Source organism: Falco punctatus (assembly GCF_963210335.1).
Source record: "Falco punctatus genome assembly, chromosome: 4".
Classification (NCBI taxonomy): Eukaryota; Metazoa; Chordata; class Aves; order Falconiformes; family Falconidae; genus Falco; species Falco punctatus.
The window spans coordinates 72,866,888-72,881,316 of record NC_137583.1 but is presented as its reverse complement, the minus strand read 5'-3'; the positions used below and the strand labels follow the sequence as shown (position 1 = coordinate 72,881,316).

Here is a 14,429-nt window from a genome sequence, read left to right as displayed (position 1 = left end):
GACTGTTCAGCAGTTCGTCGGGTGCTAGTTGATTGTGCTACAAATAGTGACTAGGTATATGCTAGGAGGAGGAGAACCTCCATCCATCCCACTCCTACCAGTTTGATGTCAGTGTCAGCAGTAGATGTCTAGAGCCTGGAGAGGGATCACAGGTCAGCAGGAGAGCACCTGAAGAGCAGCACAAAGGAATTCCAGCCATTCCAACCAGGAAGTCAGTTTACCAGGGACCCAACTTAAATGCCTCTATGCAAACACATACAGGATGGGGAATAAACAAGAGGAGTTTAGACATGTGTGTGTCGGCAGGGCTATGATCTTATTGGCATCAGGGAGACATGGTGAGATGGCTCCTATGACTGGAGTGTTGGAATGAAGGATGCAGGCTTTTTGGGAAGGATGGGCAGGGGAAGTGATGAGGGGTTGTCTCCCCCTATCTCAATGACCAGCTGGAGTGCATGGAGCTCCATCTGGGGATGGATGAGGAGATGACTGTGAGCTTATGGGTCACGATTGCAGGGAGGGCAGGGACAGGTGACATTATAGTGGAGGTATGCTAGCTAACAGGCCACCTGACGAGGAAGACCGAGCAGATGACAGACTCTATAAACAGATAGGAGTGGGCTGACATTCACAAGCCCTGGTCCTCATGGGGACTTCAGCCACGCTGATATGTGTTGGAGGAACAACACAGCAGGGCATAAGCAATCCAGGAGGTTCCTGGAATGTGTTAATGATAAATTCTTTCTCCGAGTGATAGAGGAACCAACAAGGAGAGGTGCTGTGCTGGACCTTGGTTTCATCAACGAAGAGGGGCTGGTGGAGAATGTGAAGCTCAAGGGCATCCTTGGCTGCAGTGACCATTAAAGGGCAGAGTGCAAGATCCTTAGGGCAGTGAGGAGGGCACACAGCAAGCTCACTGCCCTGGACTTCATGAGAGCTGACTTTGGCCTCTTCAGGGATCTGCTTGATAGGGTACCATGGGATAAAGCCCTGGAGGGAAGAGGGGCCCAAGAAAGCTGGTTAATATTCAAGGATCACCTCCTCCATGCTCAGGAGCGAGGCATCCCAACAAAGACAAAGTCAGGCAAAAATGCCAGAGGCTGCACAGATGAACAAGAAGCTCCTGGACAAACTTAGACAGAAAAAGGAAGCCTACAGAGGGTGGCAGCAAGGACAGGGAGCCTGGGAGGAATACAGAGAAATTGTCTGAGCTGCCAGGGATCAGGTTAGGAAAGCTAAAGCCCTGACAGAATTAAATCTGCCCGGGGACATCACGAACAAGAAAAAAAAAGCTTCTGTAAGTACATCAGTGATAAAAGGAAGATAGGGAAGAGGCGGGCCCTCTCTGGAAGGAAACGGGAGACCTGGTTACCTGAGGTATAAAGGCTGAGGTATGCAATGACTTTTTTGCCTCAGTCTTCACTGGCAAGTGCTCCAGCCACACCACCCAAATCGCAAAAGGCAAAGACAGGGACTGGGAGAATGAAGAATCACCCATTGTAGGAGAAGATCAGGTTTGAGACCATCTAAGGAACCAAGGGACCTGGTGAGGTGCATCCATAGGTCCTGAGGGAACTGGTGGATGAAGTTGCTAAGCTACTATCTGTCATGTTTGAGAAGCTGGGACAGTCCAATGAAGTTTCCACTGACTGGAAAGAGGAAACACAACCCCCATTTTTAAAAAGGGAAAAAAGGGAGACCCGGAGAACTACAGGCCAGTCAGTCTCACCGCTGTGCCTGGCAAGGTCAAGGAGCAGATCCTCCGGGAAACTATGCTAAGGCATATGGAAAATAAGGTGATTGGTGACAGCCAACAGATTCACTAATGGAAAATTGTTCCTGACAAATCTGGTGACCTTCTACAACAGGGTTACAGAATTGGTGGATAAGGGAAGAATGACTAATGTAATCTATCTGGACTTGCACAAAGCATTTGACACTGTCCTGCATGACGTCCTTGTCTCTGAATTGGAGAGATGTGGATTTGATGGATGGACCACTTGGTGGATAAGGAATTGGCTGGATGGTTTCACTCAGGGAGTTGTGGTCAACAGCTTGATGTCCAAGCAGAAACCAGTGATGAGTGGTGTTCCTCAGGGGTCAGTACTGGGACTGGCATTCTTTAACATCTTTGTCAGCGACGTGGACAGTGGGAGTGAATGCAATGCATTGATGCATTGATTCAAGATTTAGCTATAGGCTGCTTTTATGTCCACATGGCAAAATATGGATCTTCATCTTAAACAGTGGCCCAGTTTTCCCACAAGATTTTGTGGCCCAGATATTAAATTTTGAATGAGCTACAAACATTTTAGTTTGAATGTGATATGTGCGAAGACACTTTGGAGTTCATGAGTGATTTCAATTATCTGTGTAAGTAGGCCATTAAAGTCTGTTTGCAAACCAAATTTATTACATCTGCTATGCTTATGTAAGATAAGTACTCAAGAATTTGTAATTGTATTAAGGATTAGGTTTGATCATCTCTGGCCTGAAGATGCTGTGTAGGTTTTCTCGTGGTTTTACGCTGATGTCAGGATCTGTCTCTGTGGGGCTCTTTGATGATGCTTCTTTTTTACTGGTTTATGTAAATAACTACATATGAGACCAGAACAGAATAAGCTGTTGTGCTATGCCTTTTGATTGGTGTCTATAGCTTTGTGTGAACTAACCCCAAGTGTTTTCAGTATTTCGTGGTATGTTTTACCATATATTTCTCTGAATATGATTTTGGGTATTTTCAAAATATAGAAATAAATAATATAGAAATAAATTACAGAGTAATATGGTAACATAATTCTTTTTCACTGTTTTGAAATGCCAGCAACTGAAGTGCCACCAGCAGCTGAAATGCCACCAACTGAAATGCCTACAAAGGGTAAGAATATTTTCTTTCAAGTAGACAAAAACTAGATCATAAACAGGACAAATCATATTCTGTATCGTGTCTCTTTCTTACATTTTCTGGTATGCCTGACTACCATATCTGTTTCCTAGGAGCATATTATTTCCTTGTAGAATAAGTTATACTCCTTTCGGTATCCAAATAAATGCAGACTTTAAAAAATAATAATTTGTGATATAGCATACAATGTTAGCTTTTTAAAATCTAATACTTTTATGTGGCTACCTTTGTCTCTCATTATTTTGAAACAAATGGAACACTTCTTGAAACATCATGCTTTCTAAAGAAATTGTTTTCAGTAATCAGACAGAGTATGTAGCATCCTCTTGATTTCTTTGTATGTTTTCAGCGATGACAAAGAACGAGAAGGCTCCTACTCTGAACCATGGTAAAACAGGTGTTGTAGTTATTGTTGTCATCCTCATCCTAGTTGGAAGTGGCCTTGCTGGCTATCTGTTCTACAAGAGAAGAAAGAATCGGTTGTCAACAAATGACAGCTTTGAGAACAATTTGTATTTTAATAGTGATGCAGTTCCTGGAACTAGTGACACAAAGGATCTTGTGACCAACATAGAACGGAACGAACATGCAACACTGTAATGTAATAAAATGGAATGTAATGTAATATGTAATGTAAAATGTAATGTAATAAAGTAAAATGTGCCTTGTTTTAATAAAATTATGCAATTAGAATTAAGCCAAAGCTATTTTCTCATGTGCAAATACTGCAGTAGCCGGTTTCAGTGTGTGTGTGATGTTATATACAGCAATTACTTTATATTGTAACCATTGTATAAAGTGTCAGATTTCAGATCTCACAATTTGATGACCCACACTGCTGAGTTTGGGTCTTAAGAAAAGATACAATATTGAATAATTATTAAAAGGAACAATAGAAATGGATGTGATAAAGGAAGGAAAATGTATCTAGATCCGCTTGAGAAGGCTCCCAAGATTTGAAGTTTCTGTACCAGATTTATTTCAAACCATGCTAATGCACAGATTCTTCAAGCTATTCATCAAACACCTCTCTGATTCTACCATCTTTCAAATATTCCTAGGGACTTAACTACAGGGATAACTGCTGGATTACAAGTCTGTATTTAGGCACATCCTCTTTGAACTACGTGGGGAAAAAATAATTTTATGATGTAATTTCAGTTTCCACGATTTCACATAACACAGAGAACCAAGTATGTAGTTCTTGTATTTATGCACTCTAGGATTTAACCAGGTAAAATCTGGGGGCAGGCCTCTGGAATGGAGAAGTGTGGTTGCTGTTAACTGCCAGAGTTCTGGCTGGCCACAAGTGGGTTTGTCTGGGAGAGGTGATGAAGGTCGTGGCAAAACTTTCTTCTTATCAGTATGGCAGCTACTGAGGAGAGGGGAGAACATTACCTAGATGTGTTCTGGAGGTCTACAGGAGCACTGGATAGCTGTTACGGTGATCACATGTTGGTACTGCTCTCCTACTGCCTTTCACTGAGTAGCACAGGTTTGTGGGATGTGTGCTAGAAGTCAAGAACAGTTTAGCTTTATCGGTGTATTAGTTGCTATTGATTTTATTTCCTTTCTAAAATGGCTAGATCAGTTACCATTTATGGAAATTTTAGATTCCTCAATGTGGAGGTTATATTCCTAATTTTTGTAAATCTTGTAAAATTTAAATCATGCATGATGCCTCACTTGCATACAAAGGTTTGCAAGGTTTGATTTTGTGGTTTCAGATTTTGTTTTGTGAAATAAACAGCAACAAGCTTTGATTTTTTTAAAATAGTTTTTCATTTTATAGTCTTTATATAAGACATTGCAATGGGATAAAGTTAGAAGGGAGATGGTACAACTGTGGAGACATTCCAAGTAGTAATCAAGTAATATATTGACTATATATTCCTGAATCTGTCCCAGGATTGTCTGCTTAAAATGAAAACAATAATGTCAGCTGAGTGATTTAGTAAAAATCTTGAATTACGTGTGTGTGTAGGTAAGATGGGGAAATTTATCGTGAAAACTTTTCTCTGGCTCTGCTCCCTTTCTCCCAGTTATTTCCTTGCCTGTGTTCCTACTGCTGTTTCCATTTTTAATGCACAGTTGTTTGAGCATGTCTTTTCAAGGAGTAGTACCTCTAATGGTTCTTCGTGCCACCCGATGGGGCTTATGTGCCAGAAGCCTCCTCACTGACTGATTAATGATGTTAAGGATGATGTCGTTTCAATGATATGGAGAAGCGTTGCCAGCTAGAAAGGTATGTGAAAGGGACAGTGAAAGGTCAAGAGGCCCAAACTGGAATCCGAGCCTCACTGCGCTGGCTGCAGTCTCTACCCAAAAGAAGTTCAGTCCTGTTCTGGGGCCCTGCACAATCTTAAGGCCGTGTCTGCACCTCAAGTGATTCTTCCAGATAACATTTAATTGCATGTATGTATGCAAATGTATGATTGGAAAGAAAATAAAGGTTGAGGGAATGTCTCATTTCTGGTTCTTTGCAATACTTGTCAGGTACACGTACAGCTAAAAAGTGTCAGGGAGAGAATCTGGCCACTGGAGCCTGGATAGTCCCGGGCCTATTCATGCATTTATACTGCCTGAAATCCAGCGTCATCTTCGAGTTGAGGAGAATTAAAAATGCCATGCTAGTTAATAGCTGGCAGTGGGTGTAGCTGCTTCTGTGAGATGCTGCGTCTGTTCTGCTCTCTTGTCCAAATGGGTGCAGGAAAAATAGAGGAGGTTCCAAATCTGAGACTGTACTTGGCCTGCTCATTTTAGAAAGAGTGTAAGTGAAAAAGACTTGCAAGATTTTCGGAAGAGGAGGAAATTTAAGCTGTATGGTTTACTGTCCCTCCTATTGCAATGCAATGGAATTGAAGCGAATTTCCCATTAAAAAGAGAAAGCACGGAAGAGTGGCATTTACAGCACAGGTAATCATTACAGTTGCATGGAGTAAGCTGAAGATAAACACTGAAACCTTATACACAAATTCTAACAGGAATTTTTGAATGGAAGATAGAGAAATGAACAGGTGTGAACACTGTAAACAATACCTAATTTATATAAGATTAAATGGAAGCCCTTTACCTACTTTACCTAGGGACTTGTAATTATATAAAAAAAAATATTTTACCTAGAGACTTCTAATTATAAAAAATAGAATTTCTTGGGGTTTCGCTTTGGTGACGGGTTTGTTTGTTTGTTTGCTTTTTCTTTGTTCACTTTTTGTTTTCCAGCTAGTACCTTTCAGTGATGGCTACTCATTTATTAGACTGTCTGAATACAGAGTCTAGTCCCAGATTTTTAACATTATCATTCCTTTGGTCATACTTGTGACAAAACTGATCATACAAGTTCAAGAAAAATTGGGAGAGTAGCTTCCAAACTAGTATTCTCTTTCCACACCCTCATGCTGTTTCCAGCCTCCCTGGCCTGAGTTGTTGTGTAATAGTTTTACCAAACACCGTTTGGTGATCCGGCAGCATGTCTTTTGCCTGCTGCTAAGGCTGCAATGTTCCTGACAAGTGATTGACTACATCAAAAAAGTTTCAAAGATTGGGCTGGGGAAGTTATCCACGTTGTTCTATTTGACCGAAAAAAAGCAGTGTGCCTTCCTGGAAATTATTGACGTTCATATGGATGCAATGTAACTTGTTGCTTCATGTATTCTGGCCCTCCACCAATTCTTTCAGCCATTTTCTACTACTGGCTACTATTCCTATCAGGATCAGTCAGTTGCCTTAGAACGGCCCTGTTGCTCTTGTGTTCTCTTATTTTGTCTCCTGAGTAGGTGCCGCTACTTAGGGGAGGTTTCAGGCTGGATGTTGTGTAAATATACATTCACAGAGGAATTGAGATCTTGCTTTTCTGAAATATTCGTGCTGTAAAAACAATAAAAATAATTTCTTGGCAAGCAAGATGAGACATAAGCGATGGATAGAAAAGCAAAGCAAATTTTTAACTGATCACTAATAATTCATATCCATAATCCTCTGATTCTGCCAAGATTTCTCATGTTTGATCTTGGCGGTTTAGATAAATGAAAGAAAAATAAATGTTGGTTATGTAGCATGAAAATATAGCATGAAAGTGCAGGATGCCTTATGTTGCTCTTTTAGTGTGTTTTGAGCCTGTCTAGAGAAATGGAAAAGTTGTTCATTCTTTCCCCCCACCCCCCCACCCCCAGGCTAGAATGTATCTACTGAGGTTTAGAGCATTTTTTTTTTTTTTTTGTAAAAGTATTGTTTTGTGTTGGAAACTGTGGTTGTACTATATGTGGGGATTCTGAGTGGAAATCTTATATCAAGTTATAGCAGGCTAAATGACCACAAAATTCCTTTCAGATTTTACTACCAGTGTTTTTTGAAAATGAATTATTTCAATTCTGTGGGGAAACATCCAGCTGAATGCGAATGGACTCACCCATGCATTTCTGTGGGCAGCTGAGGAATGACTCGACGGCAGTATTTGATAGCGTGTAAAGGTTTGTCTCTGCATGTTGCTACGTTTCTTGATACCCTTCTGCTTAATTTTCATTTCCCCTTTTCTCCAGAAGAGTTCAGACTTCACAGAAAAGGTGGTGAATCTGCACCCTGTGAGTGAACTTCCTGCCTGGGAGCAGATTGCCAAAGGAACAATGCTGACTCAACACAAAACCCAGCGGCCTTTCTTCCTTGCCGCTTCTAAAATGTCAGGCCGTGCCTTGCCCAGTGGGAGATGCTGGAGTGCACCTTTGCAGTCTTCTGATTTCCTCTCCTGCTTTGTGGACTGTGATGGGGTCTGCTCAGACAAACATACAAACACTGAAGTGGAACCGACCTCAGTATGTTTTACTCTTTTTCAGCATCTCCCAGCAGATCATTGGTAACAGTCCTTCACCAAACACTGATCTTTCTTCAGAACAAAACTAGGTTGTTTTTCCCTGTTGTAATTGTACTTGTTGCTTCCCCGTAGCTCTGGAGATGCTGAGATGTTGTAGGCAGCAGAACCACAAGACATTACATTTCTCCTGCCTAAATAATAAACAAGAATTTTTTCCATCTGCACACGTGGAGCTTCTGAACCAGGATGCAAGAAAAGCTGGGAAGTTGAGGTTGCAGAGTCAAGCATTTCCATGTAGTGGAGTACCAGAATGCTTTACTCCAGACTCAGTGCAGCCATCTTTTCTTATGCATCATAATTCACTGCGTAATTGACCATCTGCTGCTTTGCGGAGGCAGCCCTCTCTTTTCTCCCACTTTCCTCAGGTCTCAGTGTCCTTCTCAGGCTCCTGTTCTTTCCATGGGTTTGGTCTAGCTGTACCTGCTGGCCTTCAGGTCCCACTATTTTCTCTCATTGTTGTAATTCTTGTTCTGCTGTAATTCCTTGTGCATCTTTTTAGACCCAGTGAGTCGTCTATCTGCGTCTAAATCAGAACAATAGAAGCAGGATCACACATCTTCAGGTAGGTGTTTTCATTGCTTGCAACAGCAGCGATTTTCAGGGAAAGACCATAAAGGGTATTTGCTTCAAATACAATATGGGGAAAGTTATCCCAAACCAGCCTCTCCCGAAGACTTGGTAACAGAAATTTTTCAAAGGCCATAAAAAAAAGGGATGTAAACCTTCCTCAGGAGTGCCTTTTCTCTTCCCCTGCCTTTGACGTTTTTCTAATTCTTTTACCTGTCATGAAGGAGAGAGCTTTTTCAGACTAAACATCAGAATTTTGTCAGAATGCCTGAAGGGTGTGCACTGTACGGGGTGCAAACTTTCACAGACTAGCGGCACGAAAAATGTGGCAGTATTCCTTACCAGTTTAGTTTTCCTCTCTAACAATAATTGAAAATCTATTTTCCAGTTACAGGTTCTCCCTAGAATTCTGTGGTTTCTTTTCAGAATGTCATCAGCTGTTGCTGTCAGTTTGGGTACATTGCTGCTGCATATAGTCAGGAATGGAGCACAAGAGGGGACAGGTGCCTCCTCAAGAATGCAGGCTCCGTTTTCTACAGCTTTTCTCTTTTCTGTGGAAGTGCAGACATGGGAAATTCTGGTTCTCGCTGTCTCAATGGTCATAGTTACCTGATTTGCGTGGTGTCCTAGCCAATTTTTCACAGTGTTGCATCTCACTCTGGCTTTGTTCATCATTTATTGATACAGAAAGATCCCCCTCTTCTTTTTTACCTTTTTAATTTCTTTCTGGTAAAGAAACATTCGTGTCACCCTTTCATAAAAATAATGATCCTGAACTGTAAGGTATGTCTCCAAAAATCCTCACTAAAATGTTCTCTCTTAGATCTCATATTTCCATGGAAGAGAAAACTTTCATATAGTAGAGAAACCAGCTTAAAAAGAAAAGTTTATTCATTAATGTACTATTTCAAGATTACTCATGTGACATGATCCAGTTCCCTATTTGCTGCTCAGAACTTCCCTGTATCTGTTGAGTCTTAAAAAACGAAAAGGATTTGTTAATCAGGTTCAGTGCAGAAGGATTTTCTTGCAAGACAAGATTTGGTCTTCAGCACTTCAGCGAGTGGAGAAGAGAGTGAAACATTTGGCCATGACTGTCTACCTGCTTCTGATTTTTCTCTCTTTCTTTAGTACATCTCTTCAAATGTCTGGTAAGTCTTTGTTCTCTGCTGGGTAGGGAGTTTTACAAGTTCTTTCTTGTGCTTTCCTGATGCCCTTGCTGGACAGCGAGTTTAGATCTAGTCACAGCATGTAATTTGAAACAGTTTTATTCAATCCTTAAATTTGGTGGTATCTATATAGGCATTCTGTCTCCTTAACCCAGTTTTCGAGGTGGTGTATGAATGAAGGAAATACACCAACAGATGTGGGCACTAGTGCTAATTCTTGAAGATCTGCCAGCTGAATGCAGACAAAAGCTGGTCTGAAATTACTCCACTGGAGGTTAGGACATCTCAGAAGTCCTCTCAGCATGCACAGAACCATTGGCTGATATGTGTTTTGAATTTCTTGGATATCTCATAGAGATTATGGCCTATGGACAGTTGCATGTTGGAATCCTGTTTCCAAGCTGATGGCTTTAGGAAGGATGTTAAAAGCTTCTGTTAGATTTCAGACACTCCTACTGCTGAGAGGAAAACAAATGACGCTGTGTCTGCAGCTTTTTCTCACAGGAAGCTCCCAGCTAGAGAACTGCAAGAGCCCAGTGCCATCACTTGGATGGCAGCAGGGACTAGCCAAATGCAGATCTATTCCACTACAGGAGAATTTCCTTTGTACATGTTTTTGGGTGAAACCAATCTGGCTCTAATCTATCCTCTGCTAACCTTCTCAAGAACCACTGCGGCAGGAAAGCTGTGCCAGAAATGCCATCTGGCTTGTTCAGGTCTGCAAGCCTTTCAAAGAAACATCACTGAGGCTGTTCGACCATCCCCTGGCAGCCCTGGGATGGGGGGTGGGGGGGTGGTTATGAAGCCCCATTTAACTATTCCACCCCGGCAAGAAGCTTTGCGGGGCAGTAAAATTCAATGGCACAACAAAGCGAGTTGGATGATGGTGCTGTCACTTAAAGAGTTGCTCAGGGATGTGAGGCAAGGTGCAGAAATGGTTACGTTTTGGAGCAGGCTGAAGTTTTGTCCCTTTTTTGAAGCTGGTCTTAAGAAACAAAACCCTGTTGTGCAGTGCCTCACATTTCTGTTTACAAGTGTAGCTATTAATGGCACATAGGATACTTACTTAGCTTAACTGTGCTCAAAACTGAAGTGATGATGCGGCAAGTTGTGGCTTCCCTCCTGAGAAACTGACAAGTTGAACTCTGTGAAGAAACAACTTTTTTGCACATTTGCCAAAAATTTCCAAAATAATTAACCAGAAATTAATAATACCCCTCTTGCCTGATGAGCTGAAAACTGCAACGTCATCCTAGGCCAAATATAAAAATGGTTGAATTTTGAATATGTAAACCATTTTTAATAGCTCTAAAGGAAAAATTTCTTTTACTTCCAAAATTAAAGCCTCTTTAGTATGCTGTGTGGTGATGGAACTTTGAAGAACTCATGAAATTTAATAAAGGTAATTTTTGAATGGCATTTTGAGAACAGTGTGGAGGGATGTGAAGAAGAGTAATTTCTCTTGGAAGAGCTATATTTTCAGCTTCTGTGTTGCTTGCATCTTAAGAACATTTTGATGAATACCCTTCATACTGATGATTCACCTCTCTTGCTTTCTTCTTTTACATATTCCATTTCTTGTTGTAGCAGACTGACAAATAGCAAGTAGCTGATTTACCTCCTCTGAAATCTCTCCTCAAATGTTTGCACTCTCATTTTATTTTATAGATAGTGGAATCTTTTCAATCTATAATGAAGACAGCAAGCTCTGTGCTGAAGCTCAAAACTCTAGCTCGGTCATAACTACCACTTGTGATGAGCACAATGAGTTTCAAAAGTTCCGGTGGGTCTCTGCCACGCAGCTGCTTAGCATGGCGCTCAAGCTGTGCCTGGGAGTGCTCAGCAAGGACAACGAGGCTGCCATCGTGTTGGAATCCTGTAACAGGACGAATGAGCTCCAGTGGTGGGAATGTAAAAATGAGACGCTTGCAACCCATGGCAAGGATTTATTTTTCAACTATGGCAAAGGCAAGGGGAAGAAAATCAGGTTGTCCGAAGGATCAGGCAAAGGGAGCAGGTGGAAAATCCATGGAACTGCAGACAGCGTGTGCTCTAAGCACTATGAGGGTGAGTACTGGAAATTGATCTCTATTTCTAGGTAGCTTGACTGCCCCTGTTTGCAAAACATTCCACTGCCTGCTTGTCATGCAGCAACCTTTTTCTTACAGAGACATCAGTAGCAGAGCTAACTACAAATAGGGTGTAGAAATGCAAGGCAAACATGACTGTATATATTTCTGCAGACCTTGGAAAGCACAATTCTTTCAAATGATGGAATAAAATGACAAAGGCCTATGATATAATCATAAGGAAGAATGGGAATTCTGTTTGTACAGCAACAGTGGGAGGAAATCTATGACTGTTTCAAAATATGTCTGATCAATTTGTAGAAGTGGTGATTGTGTTATACTTGAATATTTATTGTTGCTTTTACTTGGTTTGGCCATGTACTATTTCTAAGAAGTTAATTTCTAGTTAACATATATGTAATCCACTTTTAACAGTGCTTACCTGGTGTTTCCCAGGCCCAGCAAGAAGAAAAAGTAGGAAAAAGCAAAAAGAAAACCAGTGCTTAATAGTTTAGGATGCAGTAAGTCCTAACACACTAATAAAGGAACGCTGGAGAGTTAGGTCTCCTTTTCCTGCATTATTATCCCTCCTGGGCTATGTAGCGTGGTCATCCAGGCTCAAGTGTTCAACTTCCTTTCCACAGTGACATTGGCAGGGTGGGATGTTAAATACCATGGGATGAAATTTTTGCTGTGCTCTACAGCAGTTTGAATTAGATTGAAATTTGTCATGATTTTGTTCAGATAGCAGCTAATTAGACTGCATAGAGATGAGAGGGTCACATCCCAGCACAGTCACTTGTAAATTTAAGATATAACTTCCTCTCATGATGACTAATAAAAATATTCTGATATCTCCTTTCCAAGTCTCTTCAACCATACAGGGGAAAAAGGGAAAAAAAGAACCTAAACATCATCCAAGGACAGAAGTATGTATGCAACAGGTGAAGCTGAGTCATAAGCACCTCTGACACAGTAGTCCAGAGAGCAATGAAAGGAAACAATAGACAGAAATTAGTCTGAGGGCCAATTAAGGGTTGTTTGGGAGCCTTAGGTCTGAATATTTTGCTATAGTCATACCTGACTGGCACCACAGCCTTGGAAGGCTTTGTGGTAATGAAGTACTGATGTGTTAAGCTCTTGCACAGCTCTGTTGTGTCCATGGAGAGCCGCTTATGAGCAGAGACTGTGGTGAACATCTGATACCAACTGACCACTATTGACCTATGTTTCTCTCTGTAGATATCTATACACTGGAAGGAAATGCCTTTGGTGCACCTTGTGTGTTCCCTTTTAAGTTCAATGGTAAATGGTATGCTGAGTGCATCCCTTGGAGTGGCAGTGCAAGCTTTCTCTGGTGTGCAACTTCTTCAGATTTTGATGAAGACCAATTTTTTGGAAAGTGTCCATTAAAAGGTAATTTATTTATAAAGATTTCAGGAAAGGCATTAAACAAGTTTCTTCCACTTTCATGGTCAAAGTCTCCTTGGGATGTGGAAGTAGCATTGGACAGCAAGCTGGATTCTGGCTAGCCTAGTTCACTGGTGAGCTATGCAATGATAAGATGAGGTATCTGCTCTTCACTCTCACTGTTTCTCCAGAAGACGTGAGAAGTGGTCTACAGTGCTTCTGAGACTATGGTACATATGGGGAGTATTCTGGGGATGGTGACTGGGACTGATGGAAAAAGGAAGAGAAAATCCCTTGGACCAGGACAGAAGAAAGTCAGGGCAAATGAAAGGCAGAAAAAGCTGCAATGAATGAGGAAGGTGAGATATAGGGAAGCAGGAGACAGTGGTGTATCATAGGATGGTGCAGAGAACAGCAGGGCTGGAGCAAACTGAAGGGTGTAGGACACGAGCAGCGACCTTGACCTGCCTTAGGTGCTCCAGTGCTCCTTACACCCACAGATCATCCAACACAGCTTTCCAATAACAACACAAAGTCTCTACCCCTTCACATCTGATTGATTGGAAATGATCGTTTCTGTCACATTGGGAGTCTGAGTGAGCGTAAGTGGGGTCCCAAGGTAAGAAGTGGTTGCGGAGACCAAGATTTTCTGTATGGGGAATAGAGAAATGTGTGTGTAGAGGTAGAATGTATCAGTGAGTGGGTTAATGTGGACTGAACTGTGAGAGAAGTACATTAGTTATATAAATAAGAAGGAACAGGGTCAATGTAGAAAAATTAGGTTTGGAAGGAGAAATAATTCCTTATGTGATTAATGTATTATCAATATAGAACAAAATATACTTAAGTGGGGCAAACTATATATAAAAATTAGCAAATCATAGTTACATATTTTTAGTCTGCAATGAAGATTTTATTTTCTGTGTTAGCAAGTATGATTATCTTGTCAAATTGCTGTTATCATGTTTTATAGACACCATACACAACAACCTTTGGAAAACAAATCCTGTGACAGAAACCTACTATCAGATAAATTCAGAGTCGCTTTTGACATGGCACCAAGCAAGAAAAAGCTGCCAGCAGCAGAATGCAGAATTATTAAGTGTCACAGACCTTCATGAAGAAATGTATTTATTAGGTAAAGTAAAATAAAACCCCAAACAAATTAATACGTATGTTGGAAATGTAGGTCAGCTCCAAGAGCTTGAACAGGGATACTTATACTTACCTTGTGAAAATAGATCTTAGAGATGTTTTTAAAACGTTTATCCTTTTCTAAAAAAAAAATAATAAATTGTATTGAAATATGGAAAAAAATCTAACCTATATTTTAAAAAGAGATATCTACTATTACACTTTTCTTTTTTCTGGGCTTTAAAATTTGATCTCAAGTTTTATTGAATAATTTACAAAACCAGAGGCATTTAATAACTTGAATGTTC

The 14,429-nt window shown here is 40.9% G+C and overlaps 2 protein-coding genes across 2 annotated transcripts in view; both read left to right on the top strand.

Annotated features, from left to right (window-relative positions):
- The window catches only part of LOC308063406 (macrophage mannose receptor 1-like), an 81,093-nt gene extending 75,719 nt beyond the window's left edge, over nt 1–5,374 (top strand). The window contains exons 29-30 of the mRNA XM_080386333.1: nt 2,825–2,878; nt 3,255–5,374. Of these exons, the coding sequence (XP_080242459.1) occupies nt 2,825–2,878; nt 3,255–3,505 (305 nt within the window). The 3' untranslated portion in view covers nt 3,506–5,374. The remainder of the gene's footprint in view (nt 1–2,824; nt 2,879–3,254) is intronic.
- A 1,784-nt stretch (nt 5,375–7,158) lies between these two features.
- The window catches only part of LOC308063407 (macrophage mannose receptor 1-like), a 35,646-nt gene continuing 28,375 nt past the window's right edge, over nt 7,159–14,429 (top strand). The window contains exons 1-4 of the mRNA XM_080386334.1: nt 7,159–9,490; nt 11,177–11,575; nt 12,820–12,993; nt 13,961–14,125. Coding sequence (XP_080242460.1) covers nt 9,430–9,490; nt 11,177–11,575; nt 12,820–12,993; nt 13,961–14,125 — 799 coding nt within the window. The 5' untranslated portion in view covers nt 7,159–9,429. The remainder of the gene's footprint in view (nt 9,491–11,176; nt 11,576–12,819; nt 12,994–13,960; nt 14,126–14,429) is intronic.